This window comes from Saccopteryx bilineata, chromosome 5, assembly GCF_036850765.1.
Source record: "Saccopteryx bilineata isolate mSacBil1 chromosome 5, mSacBil1_pri_phased_curated, whole genome shotgun sequence".
Lineage (NCBI taxonomy): Eukaryota > Metazoa > Chordata > Mammalia > Chiroptera > Emballonuridae > Saccopteryx > Saccopteryx bilineata.
Window position 1 is genome coordinate 10319097 of NC_089494.1, and position 26121 is coordinate 10345217.

The 26121-nt window shown below is 43.2% G+C and overlaps 1 protein-coding gene across 2 annotated transcripts; it reads right to left on the reverse strand.

The window, feature by feature from the left end:
* Positions 1-18923: 18923 nt before the first annotated feature.
* On the reverse strand, positions 18924-22447 carry CCL20 (C-C motif chemokine ligand 20). Of its 2 annotated transcripts, none has more exons than XM_066280988.1 (4): positions 22308-22447; positions 21006-21120; positions 20058-20135; positions 18924-19387 (listed from the first exon to the last, which is right to left on the reverse strand). In XM_066280988.1, the coding sequence occupies exons 1-4, from the start codon at positions 22387-22389 to the stop codon at positions 19366-19368; spliced, it is 297 nt and encodes a 98-aa protein (XP_066137085.1). In that variant the 5' UTR covers positions 22390-22447; the 3' UTR covers positions 18924-19365. The 2 variants fall into 2 exon arrangements, with proteins under 2 accessions (XP_066137085.1, XP_066137086.1); XM_066280989.1 differs by having other exon boundaries at positions 21006-21117; positions 22308-22438.
* Positions 22448-26121: the final 3674 nt, after the last annotated feature.

Genomic DNA, 26121 nt, shown 5'->3' on the forward strand with positions numbered 1-26121 from the left:
ACATTTCCAAAGCTACACAGGGAATTCTGATGTGCTGTGGAGAACCACCAGCCCTCACATTTTGGGCACCTTTCCAAGTGGAGACAGGCCAGCTGTCAGACAGTCGTCTGAGATGTGACATCTGTTGGGGGTGGCATTTCCCCTGGTCCAGACTTCTCTCACCTGGCCCCAGAGGCTGGTACCCAGCTCCGGGGTCAGCCCTGGGCAGAAGCAGCAAAGGCCTTCCCTTCCTAATCCGGCAAATCACCCCCAGAGCAGCTTTGTCCCCGAGAATAGGAAGCACAGGAGAAATGGCTGGCGTCCCATTTCTTTCTCTTTATCCAGAACACTTTACATGGAGTGAAAGTTTGTGTCTATTTCTGTCAACATGTGCATGTGAGAACAGATTTTCAACAATAACTGATCCAAATTAAATGTAGGCTGAAGTAGGATATTGTCACTTCGTTTCACACCACACCAAATATAGATGTGCAAATGGACAAGCCTGCATAATAAAAAATGATACATTCAAACAAAGTCAAATAAACTGTTGCATTTTATTTCTTTTTTATCATTCTACAGTCTTTAACATATTCTCCTTTTTAGAAAACACCTATAGATGATCAGCACAGCATCCCCCTGCTTCTTCAAGGTGAGTTTCTATTATTTCGAAAGTGCTCTTCCCATAGGTGTGGTGTGAAAATGTCTTTTTTTTTTTTTTAAGGAAATGATACCGTATTTGTTTATTCATTTGTTTTTAATGACTTGGCTTTGAAAAATCAGAACTGGTGACTCTATGTTGGTCAATCTCCCTTCACTGTGAGCCTCCCACCCACCCCCTTTTTTTACAACCGATCTGTGAAACCACAGAGTCTGGGAACCAGGACATTTCTGCAAAGTGCTTTCCAGCGTCCTTAATTAAAATGCAAACATACAAAGTATGCAAAGTACTTAAACAACATGCAAATATACAAAGCACTTAACCAATATATAAATATAGAAAGTACAAGGACTTAAACAGTATACAAATAACAGGTGTGGGGTGAGATGGGGTGGGGCTCCACCTCCACCTAGTCAGTGACTATCTCTAACGTATTGGCACCTTCCCTGATGCCCCAGACGTTTCTGGTCTATGGAAATCTGACAATAAAGTAGAGGCATTGCGTTTTTTAAAGGGTCGTGCACTTACTTATTCAGGTGGATCTATAGCTAGCAATGCGCCATGATGGAAAGAGGAAAATATAAGTATTGCTGGAAAAGGGAATTAGCAAATTTGATAGGCTGCTCTTTTGGAATGATGGACAAAGAAGGAAAGAAGATTTGGATGGATGGATAAACAGAACAGACGGTTGGGGGAAAGATAGTAGTGGGCTAAATGATGGAGAAAGAAATGGGGGACCGAACCAGGAAGACTAGAAAGACTTGGGAAGGAGGGAGATCCCAGTGCAACGGGGAGAAAGAGGAAGGGATAAGAGAGCGCGTGGATAGCTTCCAGGGAAGAATGCTGAGTTATTCCCTGAGCCTCCATAACTGCTCAGAGGAGAAAATATGTCACAACCTTAATGTAAGAGCTCTAAGTGATTTAAGTCAACACTCAGGGCGAAGAGGGCTCTGCAAGGAAGTCCTCTTAGCAGCCTGTGAAATCCCCCTTTCTTCCCAGCCCCCTGCGTGCGGAGTCAGAGTGCAGGGGCTTTAAAATGGGCTCAAGCAGTTTTTGTTAGCATCTCCAAAGAGGTAGAAAAGAAACTAAATATAGAAAATAGTGCAAAATATGAATATGTTTAAAAGAGGGTGGTTTTCAGGTTTCCGTTTAAAAAAGAAAAAAGAAAGAAAGGGTCTGACCCAGTTTTCAACTAGGTCAAGATGTGGTAGACTGAGTTAAATCGTGAAAGGCACAAATTACCCTAGAGCAGTGGGCGGCTCGCCGCAGCTCGAGAGCCACACGCGGCTTTTTGGCCCCTTGAGTGTGTGGCTCTTCCACAGAATACCACGAGCCGGCGCGCCAGTACGCGCAGGGGGTGTAGTGAGCATGTGGCTCCCCTTTCCTCTCCCCTTCCCCCCTTTTCCCCCCCTCCCCCCTCCCCTCTCCTTTCCAAGGTAATCACAGCCTCAGCTTTCACATTCTTCATTTTTCAGGTGGGAAAACAAGGCCCAGAGAGGTTGGGAACCAGCCAGTCTCAAGACTATTAGGAACCACAGAATACTTCTGCTTGCAGTGCTTGGCAAACCACGGCTGGCGAGCCACACGCGGCTCTTTGGCCCCTTGAGTGTGGCTCTACAACAAAGTACCACGTGTGGGCGCGCAGGGGGGCGGGGTCTCCGCTCAGGCTCCGGGAGACGCAGGGCGGGAAGCCCGGAGATTCATGCAGGAGTTGAGTGAGCATGTGGCTCGCCAGCTGCGGTTTGCCGACCTCTGCCCTAGAGTGGAGGAAGGTTCTCGTGAGGTCACTTCCTCCTGGTTCCTTCAGCTGGAGCAGAACCTGCCTTTCCACTTGAGGGAGTGCCGCACCTGGAGGGAAAGTGAGCTCATGATTCTAACATCCCTCTACGTTACTTTCCTCCTCTCCCTCCCAAATGCCACCAGGCTCCCTGTTCTTTCCTGTAATGGTTAGTTTTCCCTATTTGGGGGGTCACCTGTGGCTTTTGACATCTTTTCTGTCCCCCCTTTCCTTTATTTTTAGCAAAGATGCAAAGAGACCTCACATTTTTAAAAAATCTAATCGTTTATACCCTTTTCTTCTTCTTCTTCTTCAATATTTTCATCTGCATCCTAACTCTAAAATGTGTAGTTGTTTTTTTTTTACTTTGCCTCATTATTTCTCTTAGGATCTTAATGATTAAAATAGTTTGTGTCACGCTTGTTTCTTTCCTAAAGGATTTCCCATTACTCGATTCTGCTGATATTTGAAATATGAGCCCTTTTGATTTCCTATAAATGTTTGTTCTCTTTAAAATGAGCTTTATTTTATTCTTGCCATGTTCCCATTAGACATTTCTCCTCCATTTCTCTTTGTTTCTGCTGAAACTTTGTTTTTCCTTTCTCTCTCATTTATCTTCCCTCTTCCCTCGCCTGAAGGGAGACGGTTTTATCAACCCAGGTTCTAAGGTCTTTTTTTTTTAATTATTTTATTTTCCAATGACGGTTAAAATTCACGATTATTTTGCATTAATTTCAGGTATACAGCCCAGTGGTCAGACAATCACATACTTTTCAAAGTGCTCCCCCTGGTATTCCCAGCCCCCACCTGGCACACCACACGCAGTTATTACAGTATGATCGACCACATTCCCCTACGCGGCCCTTCACACTCACACGGCTACTTTGTAACTACCAATTTGTACTTCTTAATCTCGTCACCTGTCTCACCCAGCCCCTGTGCCTCCCCTCTGGCAACCATCAGACTGTGCTCTGCATCTGTGAGTCTGTTTCTATTTTGTTTGTTCGCTTTTTTTTTTATTCCTCAGATTCCACATATACATGATACCATGTGGTATTTGTCTTTCGCTGTCTGATTTCACTTAGTATAATAATACCCTCCAGATCCATCCATGCTGTCACCAATGTTAAGCTTTCATTCTTTTTTATGGCTGAGCAATAGTTGATGGTGCAAATGTACTGCTGCTTTTTTTTATCCAGTCATCCATTCGTGGGCACTTGGGCTGCTTCCAAATCTTGCCTATTGTAAGAAATACTGCAATGAGCATAAGGGTACCGATATCTTTTCAAATTAGTGACTTGGGTTTCTCCGAATCTATACCCAGAAATGGAATTGCTGGGTCACAAGACAGTTCCGTTTTTAATTTTTAGGGGCCCTGCAGACTGTTCCCCACAGCGGCTGCCCCAGGCTGCACTCCGACCAGCAGCGCACCAGGGCTCTCGAAGGTCTTCTTCGCTTCTTACTTTTTCTCACTGCAGCTCTTCCTTATATTTTTAGTTTTATCTCTTGAAGTTCTATATCTACATTGCTCCCAGCTCATTCTCTCTCCTCTCTTCTTTGTGTCTAGACCTCAGCTCTCCCTTCTAAATTCTCCTTTGTCTCCTCTTCTTTTCTTTAGGTCTTCCTGTTCTTGCTTCATAACAAAACTGTACTACCTTCAGAAAGGCTCCTGCTAAATTCCCTAGACACAAGCAGGGCGCCTCCAGGCCTCCGACCTGCCTGCCAGCCCCTTCCTGGTCCCCTCCTGCCGAGCCTGGAGCCCTGGGCATCGAGGCTGAGTCTCACCCCTGCCTAGAATTCTCTTCCCCTTCCTCTTCTTATCCACCACTGTCCCTCCCAGGTTGTCCAGGCTGCACCTTCCCCCGACCATGGGCCTAAGTAGTAAAATGTTATCCATATTTCTATCACCCAATGGGGTTAAACCCCTGATCAATCAAACTTCAAGGTGGGATTGTAAATTTAGCCTTTAAAAAAAAAGATTTTAAAGATTTTTTTAAATGTTAGAGATAGCAACATATGAAAGTGTATAAAATGAACATGCATTATGTCAAATAATTATTTTTAAAAATCCATATAAGCTCCACCCATCATCACTCCCTGAAAACTCAATTATTCTGTTTTAGTCACACCCTGCTGACTCCCCTGAAGATCATTGTTAGCCTTGCCCTTATACCTGCGATCTTCTCCATCGCCTGGCTCATGTAAACTAATTACTAAAATCCTGCAGCACACCAAAAATATATTTTATTTTCTGCCAATCTGACAAAAAAAAATAGGTATAGTTTTGATTTATTCACACCAGACGGCTATTGTTGCATTGGCTGTGGTCATGTATTTATTTGACAATCTAAAGGAAAAGAGGAGAGTGCCCCTGAGGAAATAGTCAGGTATCCATGATTTAAAACACCCTGGCGCACCCACTGTGCTGGGGCACAGCAGTTGAAAATCAGTCGCTGCTTTACACTAACCACTTCCTCCCTCTCCTTTAGAGTTTCACCACCTGGGTTTGCATCATAAGGAATAGCATTTAACTCTGCCTTTCGCCCTCTTTCTTTCTCTCGAGGCCGAGGCCGTGGTCAAGGCTCCGAGCTGCTGTTGCGTCCAGTTGCTGTGTGCATGTTCCACTTCCATCTAGCTTTCCATTGCTTCTAAGACTCCACTGTTCATTTCCTTCCTTCAAACTGGATGGACCTGTTTGGAGCTACTAAAATTATTCTTGTGCAAGATTCCTGGCACTCGTGTGCATGCATTTCTCAAGGGTGTATAAATAAGAAAGAATAGTTATGTTCAGCTTTAGTAAAAGGTGCCAAACTGTTTTTTCAAACAGGTTGTAACAATTTGTATTCCCACTTGTAATCTTTGAGAATTCCTTTTGATCCATTTAACTCACCATCCAACCTTTGCCCATCTGACGGGCCTGAATGGGCACTTTCGTCTCTGTCTGCAAGGAGCTACCCAGTTGACTGAGGTGTAAAAGTTGCTCCCATAAATTTGTTAATTCATAAAAGTCTCTTATGTTCATGAATCACAACAAGTTTATTCCAATGTCTGAATACTTTCAATACTTTCCAAGGATCTCTCGTTGGGAAGACTTGTTGTCAAGTGTCTATTGGCAACATCAACTCTGATAGTTAATTTTTCTTTAACATATAAAAAGATTTGCTCCACTAGCATTGCTGGTATATAAGGCAAAGTTGTATAAGCCTTAATGCCAAGCAGAGTGAGGAAGGCTGCGGTGTGTCAAACAAAGGATGGAGAAAACCATTGAGTTCCCACATTCTTGAGCTCAGAGAGAAACCTTTCACCTCTGCCTCACCAAGCAGTTTCAGATTCAAGAGCTTTGAGCTTTCCAGGGACTTCTGTGGAGTTCTGCTGCCTCTGGAGGCACAGGAATGCATTCTTCTCTATCTCACAGAGTCCCTCCTTAAACGTTCTCCCCTGGGAAGTTATTGCATGCCCACCAGTAAAGTTATTAAAATTACAAGTCTGTATGGATTGACAGTTTGATTAAAAGATGTAAAAACAGCCCTGGCCAGTTGGCTCAGTGGTAGAGCGTCGGCCTGGGTTCGATTCCTGGCCAGGGCACACAGGAGAAGTGCCCATCTGCTTCTCCACCCCTCCCCCTCTCCTTCCTCTCTGTCTATCTCTTCCCCTCCCGCAGCCAAGGCTCCATTGGAGCAAAGTTTGCCCGAGCGCTGAGGATGGCTCTGTGGCCTCTGCCTCAGGCACTAGAATGGCTCTGGATGCAACAGAGCGATGCCCCAGAGGGGTAGAGCATCACCCCCTGGTGGGCATGCCGGGTGGATCCGGTCGGGCACATGCGGGAGTCTGTCTGACTGCCTCCCCGTTTCCAGCTTCAGAAAAATGCAAAAAAAAAAAAAAAAAAAGGTATTCAAATTGCCTGTTAGGCATGTGTGTATCAGATAAGTGATTCCTTTAAGAAGAAATGCCTAAAGAGCTGATAAGAAAAGGGAATATCTGTCATTAGAAACTTTTTGTAGATTGTCCTAACATTCTCCAAAAGTGATGTCTGAGAGATGTAAACTGAGAGAATCTCGAAGCCGTTCAGTTATCAGTCCCTACAAATCCCACCACATTATTTCCTAATTGATAAATGAATCCTTCTGAGCGAGTTATAGTTACGAGTCCATGAAACAAGAGGTTAAAACTTGAACTTCATTCAAAACGATCACAGCTGTCCTCCTTGCTAATTTTTAAAAGTCAGGAATAAGCAACGTTTTGCAAGAAGAGAATGTCACCACTAAGGGGGTAAACACATAAACAAATGGCCGGGGCTTGTAGAACAGAAAGAGCACCAGGCTGGAGCTCGGACGGCTCGCATTCTGCAACCTTCTCAGTATGCACTAGGAAAGATTCATGAGCCTCGTTTTCTATCCTGTGGAAAAAATGAAATTAGAAAATATCTAAAATCACATGAAGGTTATTAATTTTTATGACTGATTGATAGTAAGACTACAGAAATAATAAAATCTAAAACATGTTTTTCAATCAGAGAAAGATCACAATGTTTTGCATATTCAAAAGATAAAACTAAATTTAAAAAAAATCCACTGTCCACTTACTAGAATGGCTACCAAAATTTTTTTCTAATAACAACATTAAATGTCCTCAAGGATGTAGAGCAACTAGAATTCCTACACATGGTTGGCGAGAGTTTAAAATGTCCTAACTATTTCAGAGAAAGATATGGCAGTTCCATATATAATTAAATATGCATTTTCCCTCTAACCCAGTCATTCCACTCCTGCTTATTTATCCAAGAAATATAAAAATACAGGTCCACAGAGAGACTTTATAAGCATATTCATGGAGCCTCATTCATACATAGTAACCCCAAACTGGAAACAGGTTGGATACTGGTCTACTTTAATCCCACCTATATCCTGCAGTCTAAATGAGCTTTTGAAAAAGATCTGGTCGTTTTATTTCTCCTTCGGTGGTTTAAGATTAGACCCCAAATCGCTTTGCATCCGTCCTGACATCGTCCTGTTTGTATTCCCCACAACAGCCAGACGAGCGGCTGCCCTTCACTGCGGAGACCTGCCCTTGGTCCCCACGGTCCCTTTGTTCTCTCAGAGTGATGGATATTGCAAATTGGCTCACTCAACCTTCATTCGGCCTTCTACTTGGAGAGTTTGGAAAGCTAAAACAACATTTAATAAACTGCCTTTCACTTAGGGTGCAGGATGTGATGTTATCTGCCTATTAGATATACTCGTCCAAGATCTGGAATGTGCAAGTAAGGCAGGGTAATCTTCGTGTCCTTTTTCTCTGGTTCCTGCTCTCTGGCAAAGCCACAGAAACATGAGCTGCCTCTGCTAGCATGCCACGACCGTCTCTAGCTTCCAGGGTAATACGTGATTGGGGTCCCTTGATGAGGCTCTTTACTGCCTGGACTGCAGCTACGGATTTCTGTCTTCCGGTTTCTGGATAGTCTAGAGGAGGCTGAAGTGGTGGCAACAGTGTCATCACTAGCTGCTGGTGATTTAAGCAAGAGTCTCGATTCCAACCTAGCTCCCCGAGTGGGTCAGTTTTCCGTGGTTCTAGAATCGGTCCTGGAGGCCCAACCTTAAACTCTCTCTCTCAGACCTTACCATGGATAGCATTGTGTGAATATAAAAAAAAAAAAAGAAAGAAGTATCTAAAAATATAAGATATTATAAAATAACAGAAACTTACACTTGAGCAAGGATTCTAAATCATCTCAGACACTTGAGAAAAAAAATAAAGGACCTGACTCCACCCCAAACGTACAGAAAAAGAACTTCTCTAGGTAGAGCCTGACATATATTTTTAAAATCTCTCCAAGTGAGTATGATGTAACCCACTTAGCACAGGAGTACAGAGCAGACATGTAGGATTGTAAGTGGTGGAGGCTTGTAGATATTGAGACCCAGTCTGCCACCTGATACAAGAATCTCGATGCTGACATTTTGATATTTCTCAGTTTTCCTCTCCCATAGATTACTTTCTTGTCTGCAATAATTTACCAACTTAGCAGAAACTCTCTATTAAGAAATTCCACCGTGACAGAAAAAATAAAATAACTTCTTTCAAGACTATGCAATAAAGTAAATACTCATGTTCAACTGTGACTTAAAATCCACACTTTAATAGTATGTGATGTACAACTAAGCTCTTTAAAAATCTTTTATTAGCTTAAGACACATTCCAGATATTGTTAATATAACCAGAACCAGATCTCAAAGTAGTATGTCATAGAGTCGAGCAATAATAAGATATAATATAACATGCAATATTAAGGATAAGTATTTTAAAATAGACATTTAGAGTAGAAGGCACGACTTAAAAATAAACACATTTTAAAAATGAGTGATTTCAAAGGCTCTTACTTGGTCTTTTATTGAAGTGCTGGCTGAACAAAGGACAACGTATTTAATGTAGCATTTGGGGCCCTTTTAAAGTATAATATAAGTACCAACGTACATTCACTTGCCTACTTAGTAATGATTCTTTCATTGTCACTGCGGTCTTACCCTGAGATGCTCGCTAACCTTACCCCTTCTGTGAGTCCAACTCAATCACAAATAGAAAATAGAAAAATAATGAAACAAAACAAGATAACAAAAAAGCAAACAAAAATCTGTACTTAGTAAAGAAACGATTATAGAAATGTGCACAAGGAACTTAAATCACAAAACAAAGAGAAAAGCGCAAAGTTTCTTCCAAAACCATAAATGAGAACGGAAGTCCATCCACTCCAAATCTCCCAACTCTGGCGTTGTCACAGGAGGCGTGCTGCTTCCCGAGATGACAACGCTAGATAACGCTGGTGCCAAAATCCCTTTAAATGCTCAGCCCTCTTTTGAGTATCAACTAAGTTGAGTTCTTTGAAAATGGAAAGATTGGATGGTTACGTGATAGTGAAATATCACAGGGATAGCCTGGTCTGACCTGTGGGGGAGAGAATTTACACTAGTAAAGAAATAAACACGAGAGCCCTGGGGGTCTGTTCAGAAGGAGGTTCATGGTTAACAACTTCATGCAGATCCTGCATCAGCTAAGCTGGGTAGAAACTGGTTCCTGCTTCCTGAAACAGTGATTGCCATGAGGATTGGTAAACTCATAAAGGAAAACAAAGAAATTTAGATGTTCGAACTGCAAAAAGAAAACCGCACATTCACTGTGTTGCAGTTCAGCAGGTGAACTCATGATCACTGACTAACTTGGCAGGTAATTCCTGAGTACTTAGAATGTGACAGTCACTGTGTGGAGCCCTGAGACAGGGTGGAGAACAAGGCCCTTGTTTTCATGGAGCTTATATTCTAGGTATATTACGTGTGCCTAGAATACTACCAATAATCTGATGGTCTCGTTCTCTTCAGAAGCTCTAAGCACATAGATGTTGGAGTCAATCTGACCTGAGCTGGATTTCCAACCTCATCTTTTGATGAACATGCAATGCCAGGCCCTGTCCTACTTGGATGGCTCCCTTCTGCTCCTTGTCTTCATGGTGTACGTGTCTAACATGGCGCCCCCTTGGGTGGGCAGTGACCTGATCCTGCTGTGTACAGAGAGAAAGCTCATCCCTGTGCTTCAGAAGGGGAAGAAAACAAAATTGTTCTTGCCTTCATCAACTTTTTCTTTTTCCTTAATCAGTTTCCCAGCTTAGGGACCCCCTCTTGGTAGGACGTGCGTAGGTCGATCGTGACCTCTAAGAGATGAGCAGGCCTGTTCCCTCTCCCATGGACATTTCCCAGGAACCCAACCCACTCAGTCACGAGAATCAGTGGGACACCTTGTAGAAGTAAACTTCTCAGACCCCACTCTGGACCTAAAAAATCACAGTCTCTGTGGATTTCTAGGTTGAACAACCAAGAGAGGAAACCAGGTGGATATTTCTATTTCTGACAAGTCCAGAGAGTCGATCAAAATTTTAGTGTTCTTTTCTAAAGACTTTTTTCCTTATGAAATTAATATATGTACACAGTAGGAAATTTTTAAAAAGAACAAAAAAATGTCAAGAAGAAAACAAAATGTACCCCTTATCCTAAAGCCTGGAAGTAAGGAAAATTATTATCTTGATTTTTTTTTCATTCCTTTCTATATATGCACATATATTTTTTCTAAAATGCTTAAGATTATACTATAAATACTTTTTTTTTCTGGTAAGTGTTCTCTGTATATATGCCCATATATTCTGAACACACATCTGACTCATTTTACATAAATAATTTCAGTTAACTATATATATTGAGACTTTGTTATGCGTAAACACTATTTTAGGTGCTAGGGGCAGTGAGAATAAACAGGAAGAGACCTGTGTCTTAATGAACTTGTGTTACAATGACAGAAGATGGTCAAGAAACCAGCTGATACATAAATGAATAAAATAATTATAATAATAAGTACTAGTGTCAGAATGATAACATTTAGGTGCCTACTGGGTGCCTGGCATGGTTCCAAGCATAAACTCATTTAATCCTCTTAACAACCCACAGGGATTACTAGAATTACCCTCATTTTACAAATGTGAAGACAGAGTCACCAATTGCTTGTCAACTTTTCTAAGTATCTAGAAGGTGCTATGAAATAATAACTGGGAAGACCAACTTAAGTCAGGTGGCCGGAAGAGACCTCGGCAGAGGTAGTCTTAGATCTTACAAGGTAAGGGACGCACAGAGGCAGCACTACAGAAACTGAGCGGCATCGTGGGTGACAGAAGGACATTTGCAGGATCCTGTGGCTTGAGGCAGTGCCCCTTTCGTTTCTGGATTGTGGGGAATTCTGGGTGTTCTGGGGAAGGTGTTGCAATGGGGACTGGAGGTCCAAGGCATGATAATGTTACTAATCAGTACAGAAGTAACCTGATAATTTTAAGAATCCCGAGTGACACCAGCGAAAACCAACAGTGGATATACTGAGTATATGTGCTTGTACGGCCATTGTGTATTCAAGTTGTCCCTCCTGGTTGGATAATTCCATTGTTGTTCTTTTAGCACTGCTATGAGCAGCTTTATTCATAAATATTGATGCCCTTGTGCCATTATTTCCTTAGGATAAGGTCCCAGGTAATAGAGATTCTGTGAAATGTGTGTGCATATTTAAGCCTTTTGACATATCCTGAAAAAGTGAAAAATTGCCTTTAAAATGTATCAGGTTACACTGCCACCAGTTGCGAACGAGTCCTGGGAAGCCTCAAGCAGTTTTCCTAGCCATTGAAAGTCATCCAAAGAGCATCCGCTAGGTGCAAGATCCTGTGCTAGACACTGCAAGCAATGCAGTGGAGTCGAAACGACATGATGCCCTTTTCCCACCAGGAGTCCAGCACTGTGCAGAGATGAAGCCCGCTCTGTGGGTACAGCGATGGCAGAAGGAGGCACGCGCTCCATCGCTGGGAGACAGGATGTGCCGTGGGTGCGCCGAAGGATGAAAAGATAGCTCTGACTGGACCGATCTGTGAAAGGCCCAGGAGCTGGGTCTTGATCTATTAAATAGGGATGTGGACAGCATTCTAAGTGAAGCTATCTGAAGAGATATATAAAGAAGCCACAGTAAAGACTGCCCAAGCCTTGAACAGGAAGTCAGTGAGCCTGGAGTGTGGGGAACATGTGAGTTACTCCTAAAAGCACAATGGACAAGATCACGGAGGGCCCTGCAGCCCAGGCTGAGGATCTGATAGGTCATGCCGACCCAGTGGCAATGTATCATGCAGGGAAAGGTAGAATCCATTTCTGAGGATGCGTATGGCGATGCTGTACAGGCATATTCCAATAGACAGGAATTGGAGTCTGGAGAACTTGTTAGGAGGTGAGAGTCACAGGATGAAGGCAGGGATGGTGAGGACGGAGACACGGAGCAGAGGCACAGCTGTTCCGAACCCTCCTCCCCAGGACGAAGGCCGGGCAGCCGTGGCCCTCGTGTGTGTGTTTGTGCTCACATGTCCCTTTTCCCACCTGAAACAACCTGAAACGCGTCCTCGCGCACTCGGCTAGGGGGCTTCCTAGCTGATCTCGGATGACTTCTGCAAGTCCCAGGGGGGACTTGTGGCCGCTCCCGGAACTTCCAAAGCGTTCCTCGTACACCGCTGCTTTTATAGGAGTTTTTTTAAAGCCTCGTTCTCCTTCTCCTTCACTGTAGGTGAAAATGCGCAATTTAGGGGTTTTGTCGTCAGAGTTTTTTGGAGGGCAGGAGGGGTTGTTCGTTTGTTTTAGTTTTGGAGGAGACAAGATTTTCACCCCCTCCCTTCCCCTCCCCTTAGTTGTACAACGGAAAACATCCCTTCACTCCGCCTGACATTTCCGTTGAGGCTGACTCATCTGCAGGCAGGGTTCCCATCCAGATACGGTTTGTACAGCAGGGCGGGCAGAGGAGAGGCAGGCCCGGTCGGGCCCGGCCCGCATCAGAGCCGGGCTGAGCGATGCCACGGTGGCAGGAAGAGACGGAGGGAGAACGAGCATCAATCACCCTGGGAGCCCTGAGGACAGAAACCAAGGAAGTGGAATCCTGAAAACACATGAAACTCAGCATCTGGGCCAGATGAGATTGCACCTGATGTGCCTAAAGCAGAGAACCACGGGCCCCCCACGCAGTGGTGAAAGGTCAGAGCCACCGGCGTAACCGCCTGAGACTGGATTTTGTTCAAGGAGCCAGATGCTCCTTAGCCTTTGTGCCTGAAGCCTCTACCTCACACGCATCCATCCAAGGGCCGGCAGGCTGCCGTCCGGCTGCGGTTAAACCGGCTTCCCGCCTCTCCCGTTACTGAGGGAGGGCTGGGGGGGACACAGTGACACCCCTCACGTTTTTCAGATCAGAACCATACGTGTCAGGTTCTGCCTGGAGACGCGAGAGGCAGGCTGCCTGATGGTTCGGGAACAAGGGGATATAAGTCTCGCCAGGACTCCTCCACTCTGTGACCGTAATTTTATCCCAATAACAGGGCTGAGATGGATGTTAGAAAACTTCTAGGCCGAAGAGTTTACACAGGGAACTGAGGGTTTGGGGAGAAAAGGTGGCGTTCGCGTACCATGTTAAGAGCGAGTTTAGGAACACCTGTGCTAAGTCTCAAAGGACCCGGGTTCAGTGTCCGTTTGCTCTGCCCGGTCCCCGTGTTAGTCGGCCACAGCTGCTAGAAGAAACACCACAGACTGGGAGGCTTAAACAACTCATTAATTTTCTCACAGTTCTGCAGGCCGAAAGTCCAAGATCAAGGTGTCAGTAGGGTTGGTTTCCTCAGAGGCTTGTCTTTGGCTTGCAGATGGCCGTCTTCTCCCTGTGTTTTCACGTGACCTTCCCTCTGTCTGTGTCTGTGTCCTCCTCTCCTCTTCCCATAATCCCCTCCACCTGCCATTGCATTAGGGTCCACTCTTATGACCTCATTTAACCTTATTAACCTGCTTGAAGACTTGTTCTCCACATAGGGTTACATTCTGCAGTGCTGGAGGTCAAGACTTCCATATATAAACATTGAGGAGTTGGCACAATTCAGCCCATAAGAGACCTTCACTCTTTGGCTCTGTGCCCACCTGGGTTAGACTCTAGATTTCATGACTCAGAAGTCGGGCTGCCCTTGTCTTCCCTGGATTCCCTCTAAGCTCTAAGCTCATTATGACCTGAGATCGAATGAATCTAATCACACACTGCCCTCATCCCCTGGGATTTAGCTCAATTTAAACTTAACATCAAGTTATTGAAATTCAAGTGAAGGAAGAAGGGAGCAGGAAGGAAAGTGATAAAAGTTTCCCATACTACAATAGTTTTTCAAACCTGGGACCCTTTACTGCTATAAATGCCTTGGTTCCGACTAGAAAATGAAGTCTATGGCTTATCACGCTAGCGCGTGGGCAGCCTTCTCCGTCGCCACATGATTGGACCAGATTTATTCATAAAGGCTGTGAATCTGTTTCAATTGTGTTAGAGCCAGAGGAAGAAAACAAATTTGCAAAGTCACCAAATTCTGCGGATATAAATTAATGTTGCGGTGTGCAAATTAAATCATCAAATCAGTTTAAAGTTGTATTTAAGTTCTTCTAACTCGGGTTAGTCCCTTAGTAGAGTTGATATTTGGTTTAAAAAAAAAAAGTCAATTTAGTGAAAATTAGCTTACAGCCCGAGGGATTTTGATCCTTGCTCTACTCCTTCCGTCAGAGAAAGCCAAGGCCTAGGGCAGCAGGTCTCCATGGACCTTAGTTCATCTCAGAAAATTTAGACCATACTTTTGGGTCAGTTTAATCACATCTGATCACATTTCTCTTCCTTACCTTATTTAGGTTCTTTTCTTGACCATTTTTTTTTTTGGGGGGGGGAGTAAATTGTTACAGGCTTTTCAGAAATATAGAGAAGTTCCCTATCCCCAGCCCCAGCCCCAATTTCCATCCCTGTACCCGCCTTTAACTTTCTTTCAGGTTATACACTTCTTTGGTGACCTACTCAGCCTTTTTCATCCCTCCTCTCGCAAGTCACATGAAAGCAGAGACTTCGTCTCGCTTGTCCCCAGTGGCCAGAACAGTGCCTGACGCAGAGCTGGGGCACAGTCAATAGTTCCTGATTGAATGGGTAGAAACATAAGTTTTAGTCAACAAACTGTGGTTTAACAAGAAGGAAAAGCACAGCAGTGTGAAATGGAAGAGGGTGCCCACATCACAGGTGTAGCTTACTCTTTGAAGAAACAGATATTTTAAGTTGTTGATACCAAAAAAAAAAAATAGCTAAAATATTCTATATTTTAACACTTTGATACTTTCTAGAAGAGCAGAACACACAGATGACGATGAGGCTGACAAAGAACCAACAAAAGAACCGACATGAAGAAGCAGCAGACTCACAGGGGCCACAAAAACACCGTGATGCCAGACGCCAGGCCAACTGGTTCCATCGTATCTCTCCGCACATCACATAAAGTATGTGTGACCCAGGGTAGATAAATTCCTTAATTCTCTTGCCATCGGTTTCTCTATTCACACAATGGCATAACCATAGTGCCTTCCTAGTCTTTAAATGAGAGAATACAGCAGCAGTCTTAGCAAGTGATATTGGCACTGAGTGCCTAAGAGTCTTGATATCATAAATGACATGACTACCACCCATGTCCAAACTCTAGCATTCATCTGTCCTTTCTCCTGCCTCTCATGCTCCCCCCCCCCCCCCAGTGCTGTTGAGTGCCTCCAGCTCGTTTCCATGCCGTCCTGCTCTGACAGCTCTCCCCTGTCCTTCCACCTTTCACTCCCCTCTCTCCTTGCCTCAACTGAAACCGGTGTCTATAGGCAAGAACATCACTTCCCCTATGGTCTTCTTAAGACAACCTTTAAGCCAGGAGCAGGTGAAGACCAGCCTTCGTGTATTTCCTTGATGGACACCTTCTCTATTTTCACACGTCTTCCCCATGACCTCCTTTGAAGTGCATTCATGACCATCCGCTTTCCCTCCCTCTGGCTGTGAACTGAAGGTCTTGGTCAGTTCTTCTCATTCCTTGAAGGCTTTAGCACCAGTTCACAGTCTCCCCTTTCTCTCCTATTGCTGGCATTAAGTTAGACAACTTCACACCAGAACGCTACTTTGTAAAGTGGTCTTGTCCCTCTCCCCTCCCCAATCAAGTTTAAGCCCAGCCTTTCTTTCTAAGAGTCAGGGGACATGCTAAAGGACACCATAGTGATTAAATCAACAAAACTAAGAAGGTAGGAAACTTCAGGACAAATATCCTAGTTCTTTCAAAACGTAAATTGCAAAGAAAAAAATGAAGGGAGTGTGATAATAAGAAACATAAATTACAAGAAAAAAACAGATGCAATGTAAGGAATTTATGGGCTCTTCATTCAAACAAATCAACTGCCAACAAAATAAGAAAAAATAAAATGTCTGACCTGTGGTGGCCCAGTGGATAAAGCATCGACCTGGAACGCTGAGATCGCTGCTTGGAAACCCTGGGTTTGGTTGGTCAAGGCACATACAGGAGCTGTTGCTTCATGCTCCTCCCCCTTTCTCTCTCTCTCTTTCTCTTCTCTCCAAAATGAGTGGATAAAATCTTAAAAAAAAAAAAAAAAAGAATAGAAAAACAACTTTTCTTGAAACAAATGAGGAAATTTGAACATTGACTGGATGTCTAGTGATATTAAGAATTAAGTGTTCAACTTTTAATCTATGATAATAAAACTGCTCTTCTGTTTCTAAAAGTCCCTGGAGTAAACAAAATGTTACTAGAAATGAAGAGGAAGTTCCACACTGATGCAGGAGCAGTCCATCTGGAAAACACAATGCCTCGAAATACATGATGAAGCAAAAACGGACAAAATCAAAGGGAGGAATAGACAACTCAGCAGAAACCACTGGATACGTCCATACCGTGTTTTCAATAATAAGTAGAAAGACTAGACAGAAGATCCACGAGAAAACAAAATACTTGAGCAACACTCCAAACCAAGTAGATCTTACACCCATACACTCAACATGGAGTGTCTTCATTGCGATCAATAAATTGGCATTCTGACCTAGAAATTTCCGTCTCCAGAACCTCAGTTAATAGCTATTAGTATTCCTGGTCCCAGAAGATTCAGACACCTTCAGAACACTAACGAAATGTTTCCTGGTCTGCGGGGCTCTCCCAGTGAGGTCTCCCAGCAATCAGCCAACGGAGCTCTCTGGCAATGCTGTTCCCAGTAGCGAGACTGCTGGTGGTGCGGGGGAGGGTGGTCCGGGACGGGCTCAGGAATCCAGAGCTTTCTCCGCCGCGCCCGTCTTTTGCATGATTTTCCGCAGCCTCCCGGCTCTCCCCTTGCACATTAAAGCTCTCCCTGTTCCCTCTGCTTCCTGCTTCCATCCTACTTCCCTTTCCTCCCACTTGGATTTTTTAAATAGTCGCCCAGTGTTTTTCCACATTCAAGTTCAAACCACTCTACTTCGTTGAGGTAACAGTTCCATTTCACCTGCAACCACTCCATCCCGGATGGCTCGGTTGGTGGCGTGAGTGACTGACGTATTAGGTGGGACAGCTCCTTGTGCAAGGCTGTCCTGTGCATTCCAATAGGCTTAGCATCCCTGTCTCCCGCCCACTGGATATCTATATTGCCTCACCTTCAGACATTGGGACAAATAAAAGATGCTCCCAGATATTTCCAAAGGGCCGTCCCTTTTCAACTGAGTGGCTCCTACCGGCCCCTCCTACCTCAGTTCAAGTATTGACCTGAACAATATACCAATGCTATCTTCACAGTTCAAAAACATCCAGCGTTGGCTATTTAAAATGGTTCAACAGAACAGTCTTTCCTTCTGGAAGCCCTTACTTCTCATGCCCTTCAGCACCCTGTTATTCCAGTGCTAATCACCGTGCGTCACGACAGCTGCTTTACCTGTCACCCCCTCCCGCTAACCATACTTCTCAACCCTAATTACCTGGGAGCAAAGACTAAGTCCTCCCTTTATCCCTGGCTATCTCATGCTTCCTTTGGCTCCGTGCCTGACATAGAAGAGGGACTGTGCTCATGTTTGATGAATAAACAAACAGGATGTTGAGCATACTTTCCCTGATGAGTCAAAGTGATGATTCCTGACCACAGAGAGGGAGATGTCTTCAGGGCCTACTGAGCCATGCACAGCTGTTGGCTCTCCACCAAATGACCCAGCGCTGCCCAGCTTTACGACTCGCCTGCTGGGCTCCCCATCATATCGCCAGCATTCCTGCATCCAGTGACCTTGCCACTGGCCTTTGGAATCTGAGGCAGACTGTCCCGCCTACAGTGTGGAGGCGAGCCATAAACTTTGGTGACTACACTGGATCGGGGTCCTTTTGCCTAATTTCTGGGTTCTTGCGTGGGCTTCACACACGTGAAGTCTCTCCGCTGGTTAGTGAGGCTATATTGTGTTCTAAGGACCTTTTTCATGGTCATGCTCCTTTTGGAAACAGCTAAACGAACTCAGCAGAACTTTTGAGGTACAGAAATGTTCTGTGCTGAGAGGCCCATTGCTAGGTCCCTGGCTGGGGACAGAATGACAGACTAAGTGATGTCTCCAGGTAGTTTTGAAATGGTTGTGCTGTCCCTGGAGTCACAAAATAAAAGGGGGAATTTATTTTTATTTTTTATTTATTTTGTGGAATTCGGTCCTTTTTAATGATCCCAACATTAGAAGGAGCAAACATCTAAGAATGTTATGGCACTCTTAAAACCTTCTAAAGTATCCATATATTTCAAGACTTTCAAATCAACGGACTTTGATCATGTAGACATATGGGTGTGATTTCTCAATTTAAAAAATCGTTATGTTTCAATAAATACTGAGCTATGAATCTCAGCTATAGGAGCTTTCCAATTTCTGATTTGGATGACTTTGAATCCAAAAACAATGCCACTTTGTATTATAATTCATATAGAATAAAGTCCAGGACCCTGAGGGACAAAGGAAAGGGGGATAACTAGGCAGAAGTAACGGGGAACACAATGTTTCAGAAAATGTTTCTATTTCCTCCTATACCTTTAAATACTTTTATAGATCTTACATGCTATGTAAATCAACAAACAACATTTGTGGTTTTTTTCTTTTTCTTTTTAATATTTATTCTCATCACTTTTCTCTTTTACAGGTAATTACAATTTAAGAAACAAAACTGTGTAAACAGAAGAACGTTAAATAGTTTTTTTTAAAAAAGAGTAATATCCTTTTATTCCTCCAAGCATAATTTTATAACTCGTACTAAACTAAATAGTTTATGGGAAATTAATATTAAATAGCAAAAACACATACACAAAAAAAGCCCACAGAGATAAATAACTTAACACAAAAGAGTTTGACTCCTATGCAATGCTTAACAAAGCAAAGCGTGATGCAATATGTATCAACTTCATTAACTGGACAAGTCCGCAGGACAGCAATCAGATAAGCGCTAACCCCCCCACATCGTGCAAGTGAAACCACCCACGCCAGTGAGGTCCTTTCTGTTCCTGGGTGTGTCCAATTTCATTGCGGAGACCGTCCGTTCCTACATCTTCTTGATTCTGTGGCTGTGTAGAGAAAGAGAAGAAACGAATAAGCCAAGATAGGGGCCTGGCTAGTGGGAAAGGCTTTGGTGCCTACTGCTCGCCTCTCATTCCCTAACCCCATCTCAGGATGCCAAACAGCTCTGAGCCCAGATGCGGAAATCGAGGTTCAGAGAGGAAGGACCTTGCCCGTCATAACTCAGTTTGGGTGATGACAGAACAGGATGTGAACATTTTTATGTTGTGTCTTCCAATTCAGCGTCCATGGCACGCTGGTGTTAGATGACTTCTGTCCATTGGTAAAACGGGACTCTCCGTTATCACCATCGTAAATCAAAACCATTGTTCTCTTTTTCGCTGTTCATTTTTCAGTTTTTAACAAACAAATGTCATGGGGTCTGTAAATTATATGAACAGGCGGCGTTCTCGCAACAAGAATCAACCAGCTTGTGACTATCAATTGCACAGAGGAAGCTGATACAGCATGTGAAAGATCAGTGGATGTTAAAATAATAAAAATGACTTCTAAGTGAAAAAAAGCGAGTTTTTGCTTTGACGGTCCGACTCAAATTTCCCTTTTAAAACATTCCACAGTGCTTAGCAAAACATCGCAGCGAGCCTAGGAGCCCCACTCCGCAGCGCGCTCGCACCCCGGACCCTCGGGAGAGTAGCTGCCGCGCTGACCGTTGCCTACCTGAGGACGTGCACAGCGCGTTTCACCCACTTCATCTTCGGGTCTGCACACACAACGAATCCCTTCTTTGTGTGGAAGCTGGAAAATCAGAAAATTGCATGTGTCTTTAAAGAGCTTTTTAATGGCTTTGTCATCGAACATGCAATGAAAATTTCACATTCCCACTGACTGTTCTACACACGAAGCATTTCATTTGTTTCAGAGGTGAAACGAAATGCAAAAAATAAATAAGTAAATGATCCCAATAAAGCTTGATGCAAGAAATGAAACCACGCTCCCTGGCTTTTTCTGCAATTTAGCAAGTGGTTGTGCAATGGCAGGAAGATAACGTCCCAGAATTGCATACATATCTGATCAACAACTTCTATTATTTCAAAGTATAATAGCCTATATAATGCAAGACTACTATACAGGACAGTATAATTACTCTGAGTTTTTACTTATAGACTCAACCATTTTCTGGTAGAAGATGTTCATTTTCAAGTCAATAATGGTTTTCATATTTTTCTGAAATAGCACTTCAGTAGCCTATAAGTGTTTTTTAGAAAGTGACTTTGCCCCCTACTGTGTTTTTTTAAAAACAAACAAACAACAAAACATTTGCCTTATTCCAGTTCTATATAGAGTGAGCTTTGAGTGCAGCCTCCTTCTGGCACTACAGAAGGAAACTTGACTTTGAATGGTGAACCCACCGTGTAATATACAGATGATATATTACAGGACTCTACACTTGAAACCTATGTCATTTTATTAACCAAGGCCACCCTAATAAATTTAATAAAAGTAAATATAGGTGTGTGTGAGCTTTTAAAGAGGCACGCACTGCTAAAACAAAGCTATCTTTGCTACGCTTGTTATTTCTGAAACTCAAAAACGGCAGAAACTTTCTATTCCTGAAATTTCCATGGACTCCTGATACAACCGAGTTCAAATCAATCAGGAACTTACATGACTGCGTTGATGTCACAAGCTTCATCGGACAGCTGCTGTGTGAAGCCCATGAGAAATCGGATCGGGATGCTCTTGTCCGTGTAGCCAAGACAGCAATCAAAGGAGCTTGCTGCTGAAAGGAAGTGAGAGGTTTGAGCTGCAGGGATACACTCATACTAAACTAAATAGTACTGTTTAGTGTGATAAGCTGTTCTGTGATAAGCTGTATGAAACTACCTGTCATTGTGGAGAACCTGGAATCTGATTCATGTGGTAGATAAAGTTTTTAGATGAGAAGTTCCAGTGTCTTTGAGACCCAACTGAACATAGTTTCCAGTTCTCTTTAAAAAAATAAAATAAAATAAAAAATAAAAAAAGTGTTCATGCTAGGGAAGTTTTGGTTCAATAGTATCGTTTAGAAGTGCACAACTTCTCCTAAAAAGCACATCTTTAGAAATACAAACTGTCTTATTCAACCCACGCTATCATTATTAAAGAATATAAGTAACTCCCGCTGGAAGAAACTCTTAGAGATAAGCTTCCAAATTCAGAAAATGAATAAATTGTTAGATTTTCATCTAGTATCTGGCTACTGAGTATCGGCAGGAGAGGAAGGATAAGACTTTTCAAAGGAAAATGTAATTGATGAAAGCTGCTTTGATCAGAGCTATGACTAAAGCAATTTGAAATTACAATAGCGAATGGAAATTTTTCATTTTGTCCGTAAAAGTTCAACAGGTGTATTTTTAGGAATGCACCTGTTGCTAAAAGTGATGTTTTCTTACAGCAATAAAGCAATACTTGGACATTCCTCCAAGTTAAATTATAACCTGTTGTAAGATAAGAGATGAATGTTATCACAAAGTTAGCAAATGATGTTTCAGAGGCTTTGCAAGGTTGAAAAACTCAGGTGCCTTAAGCCACCCCAAAAGAATGAGTTTTGAACTTCACAGAAACTGGTTGGGAGCTGAGAAAGTTGTAAAACTGAGCGTGTTCCTCACATTTCAGAAACACTCCATTCTCTGGTAATGTTACCCAATTGACACCACTCCCAGAAATAGCACTTTGGTGGCATTCTGGAGCTTGGGGGGTCTCTGGGGAACCCCCCCAAATCTGCTGGGGTTGACAGCAGGGAGAAAAGCCTCAGTGGTGGAGGAACTCTTCCCTCCTTCACTCACCAGTGAGCTAACAACTCCCATTACTCCCTTTTGAAGCCTTTCTAACAGGCTTCTGTCCTTTGGGGACCCCCAAATGAGCTCAAAATTCAAGTAAAATGAAAACGGTGCTTCTTCCTGTGTGAGCCGAGAGAGCGATACTTACCTTCTGACTCGCTGCAGAGGCGGAGGAGCAGCACTGACATCATAGCAGCCAGGAGCAAACTCTTGCTGCTGCTACTCATCATTTCTGGAAGAACAGATGTGCTCAGTGCTGGGTACCAATGCTCTCAGCGCTGCTATGCCTTGACAGCCACCTGGGACTGAGATGGCACTACTTATAGCAAATATTGGGAATGTACACAAAAGGCGTGTTCTCCCGTGGGGCTTTCCCCAGTGAGGGACCTGCCCCATCACGTCGTCACAAAGAAAAACCATGAGGAAAACTTCCTGCCTTTCACTTGTTGGGAAGGTGTGAAGGTCAAGCTGGGGGAGGAGAGAAAAGGGGGGAAAATCCTGTTACATCCTTTGAAGGTTTTCCACCCAGTTTTACATTAATCTCTTGTCTCAGGAAAGAGAGGACAAGGGTTAGCCATAAAGCAAAGGTCAGCCCCACACAGAAACATTCCAGAGTTCCTATTGTTATATCCTATTTGCTTTCCAAAGCCAGTCAGAGAGGAGGAGGAGGATGAAGTAGGATTCCAGGCATACTCAGGGATCATAGACAACTGCACAGCTGGTGCTCAGCTATCTCCAAACACCTGGAATTCTTTAGCTACCATTCAGAGCAGGTAATACAATACAACAATGCTGTAGTGGCGTCCGTCCCCAACTTCTGTGAAAAATATCAACCCTTAAGTAAGACTCAAGCCTCAGCTTCATCTTGATTTTGTGTGAACTCTTCTAAGATTCGGCTACATTGATATGACTCTAATCAATATTGCAGCCCAGAGAGCTAACTTCACCTGTCCCACACTCTTCATGCAAATGTTGTTATATAATTCAATCCAAACTTCAGAAGGGTTGAAAAAGAAGAAGAGGGAAGACTATCAGCAGTGGTTAAAACAACCAAGCATGTTAAATAATAGTAACAACATAATAATATAATATGCATTCTTAACTGATGATACTGGCATAAGAACTTTCTACTAAGGAGAATGTCATTGTATGCTAGGGACGGGGTTTGCAAGACAGGTGAACTGTAAAGAAACAACACAAGGGAGTTTGGGGAGGGATAAGATTATTTTTTATCTTATTAGGGTCATAGTTATACATATCTACACATGTGTTACAAATCATAAAGCTGCACATCCAAAGAAAATAGTGAGTTACATTATACAATCATTTTAAAAATAAAATCATACAATCAAACAATCAACAAAAGGGAACTGAAGTTGCTATGCTTATATTTAAAAAACAAAACAAAACAAAAAATTTCAGATTTTACAACAAAAATGTTGACTAGAAGTCAAGAGGAACTTCCATAATGATAAAGAATCAATCCACCCAAAAGATACAAAAGTTATGACCAAATACACAACAATAACACCTCAAAATACATGAAGAGAAACTGAGAAAATTGAAGGGAGGAAGAGAGAATTCAACAATAAAGTTAAATATGTCAACACACACACACACACACACATACATATTTTAAGTAAAAGGAGGGGGGATTGAGAGAGAGACTCCCACATGCGCCCTGACCAGGATCTACCCAGCAACCCCCATCTGAAACTGATGCTCAAGTCAACCGAGCTATCCTCAGCACCCAGGGCCACACCAAAACCAGTTGAGTCACTGGATAAGAGAGAGGAAGAGAGAGATAAGAGGGGGGAGTAAAGCAGATTGTAGCTTCTCATGTGTGCTCTGACTGGGAATTGAATCCAGAATGTTCTCACTCCGGGCCAACACTCTATCCACTAAGCCACCAACCAGAGCCAACATTATATTTTCAATAATAACTAAGAAAGCTAGACAGAAGAGCCAAAAGAAAAAAGAGCACTTGAGCACAGTAAACCAAGTAAACCTAGTAGACATCTATAGAACGCTTCACCCAACAACAACATAGCAATGTTCTCAAGTGTATATGAAACATTGTCCAACTAGAATGCCAAGGACCCAGGTTCAAGACCCTGAGGTCACCAGCTTGAGCGCAGGCTCATTTGGTTTGAGCAAAGCTCACCAGCTTGGACCCAAGGTCTCTGGCTCAAGCGAGGGGTCACTCAGTCTGCTGTAACCCCTCGGTCAAGGCACATATGAGAGAGCAATCAATGAACAACTAAGGAACCACAACGAAGAACTGATGTTTCTCATCTCTCTCCCTTCCTGTTCGTCTATCCCTATCTGTTCCTCTCTCTGACTCTCTCTGTCTCTGCCACAAAAAAAAAAAGAAAAGAAAAGAAAAAAGAGAAACATTGTCCAAGATAAATCATATGGTAAGGCATAGAACAAGTCTTAATAAATTTAAAAGGATTTAAATCATACAAAGTATGTTTTCAAATCATAATGGAATTAAATTAGAATTCAATAATAGCAGGAAGGTTGGGAAATTCACAAATACGTAGATATTAAACAATACATTCCTAAGCAATGTGTCAAAGAAAAAAGCAATGAAGAAAGGAGAAAATATGTTGTGATAAATGAAAATAAAAATCCAACCTACCAAGACTGATGTGATTCAGAGAAAGCACTGCTCAGAGGGAAACGTATTGTAGGGATAAAGAAAATGAAGAATAGAAAAACAATAGAGGAAATTAGTGGAACCAAAAATTGGTTCTTTGAGAAGATCAACAAAATTTACAAGCTTCAACTGGATTAATCAAGAAAATAAAGGGGGGTCTTGGCTGGTTGGCTCAGCAGTAGAGCATCGGCCCAGTGTGTGGAAGTCCCAAGTTCAATTCCCGACCAGGGCACACAAGAGAAGCGCCCATCTGCTTCTTCACCCCTCCCTCTCTCCTTTCTCTCTGTCTCTTTCTTCCCCTCCTGCAGCCAGGGCTCCATTGGAGCAAAGCTGGCCCCAGGTGCTGAGGACGGCTCCATGGCCAACAACTCCATGGCCTCCACCTCAGGTGCTAGAATGGATCTGGCCGCAGCGAAGCAACACCCCAGATGGGCTGAGCATCAGCCCCTGGTGGGCATGCCGGGTGGATCCAGGTCCGGCACATGCAGAAATCTGTCTTTCTCCCCATTTCTAACTTTGGAAAAATACCAAAAAAAAAGAAAAAAGAAAAAAAAAGGGGGTAAGAGCTAAAGAATGGAGAAAAGACAAATTGCTAAACTCAGGAATGAAAAAGCGGACATCTCTCCTGACTTCAAGACATATAAAAAGACTAAAGAGAGATACTATAAACAACTCTATGACAATAAATTAGATAATATAGATGAAAAGCTCAAATTACTAGAAAGGCACAAATTATTAAAACTAACTCAAGTAGACATAAAATGTTTGGATAACTCCATAATAAGTAAAGATATCAAACTGGTAACCAAAATATTTCTACAAAGAAAAGCCCAGCTCCAGATGACTTCATTGATAAGTTCTACCAAACAGTCAAACAATTTTTTTTTTTTGTATTTTTCTGAAGCTGGAAACGGGGAGGCAGTCAGACAGACTCCTGCATGCGCCCGACCAGGATCCACCCGGCACGCCCACCAGGGGGCGATGCTCTGCCCATCCGGGGCGTCACTCTGTCGCGACCAGAGCCACTCTAGCGCCTGGGGCAGAAGCCAAGGAGCCATCCCCAGTGCCCGGGCCATCTTTTGCTCCAATGGAGCCTTGGCTGTGGGAGGGGAAGAGAGAGACAGAGAGGAAGAAGAGGGGGAGGGGTGGAGAAGCAGATGGCGCTTCTCCAGTGTGCCCTGGCCAGGAATCGAACCTGGGACTTCCACACGCCAGGCCAACGCTTTACCACTGAGCCAACTGGCCAGGGCCAAATAAAAATAATTTTTTAAATTAATTTTTCACAAACTTTTCCCAAAAA

Coding starts and splice junctions, on each gene's coding strand:
- CCL20 (XM_066280988.1), bottom strand. CDS start 22,389: ATGATGAGTAGCAGCAGCAAGAGTTTGCTCCTGGCTGCTATGATGTCA. Junction 21,121..22,307: donor CCTCTGCAGCGAGTCAGAAG/GTAAGTATCGCT, acceptor ACTTCCTTTCAG/CAGCAAGCTCCTTTGATTGC. Junction 20,136..21,005: donor TGTGACATCAACGCAGTCAT/GTAAGTTCCTGA, acceptor CTGATTTTCCAG/CTTCCACACAAAGAAGGGAT.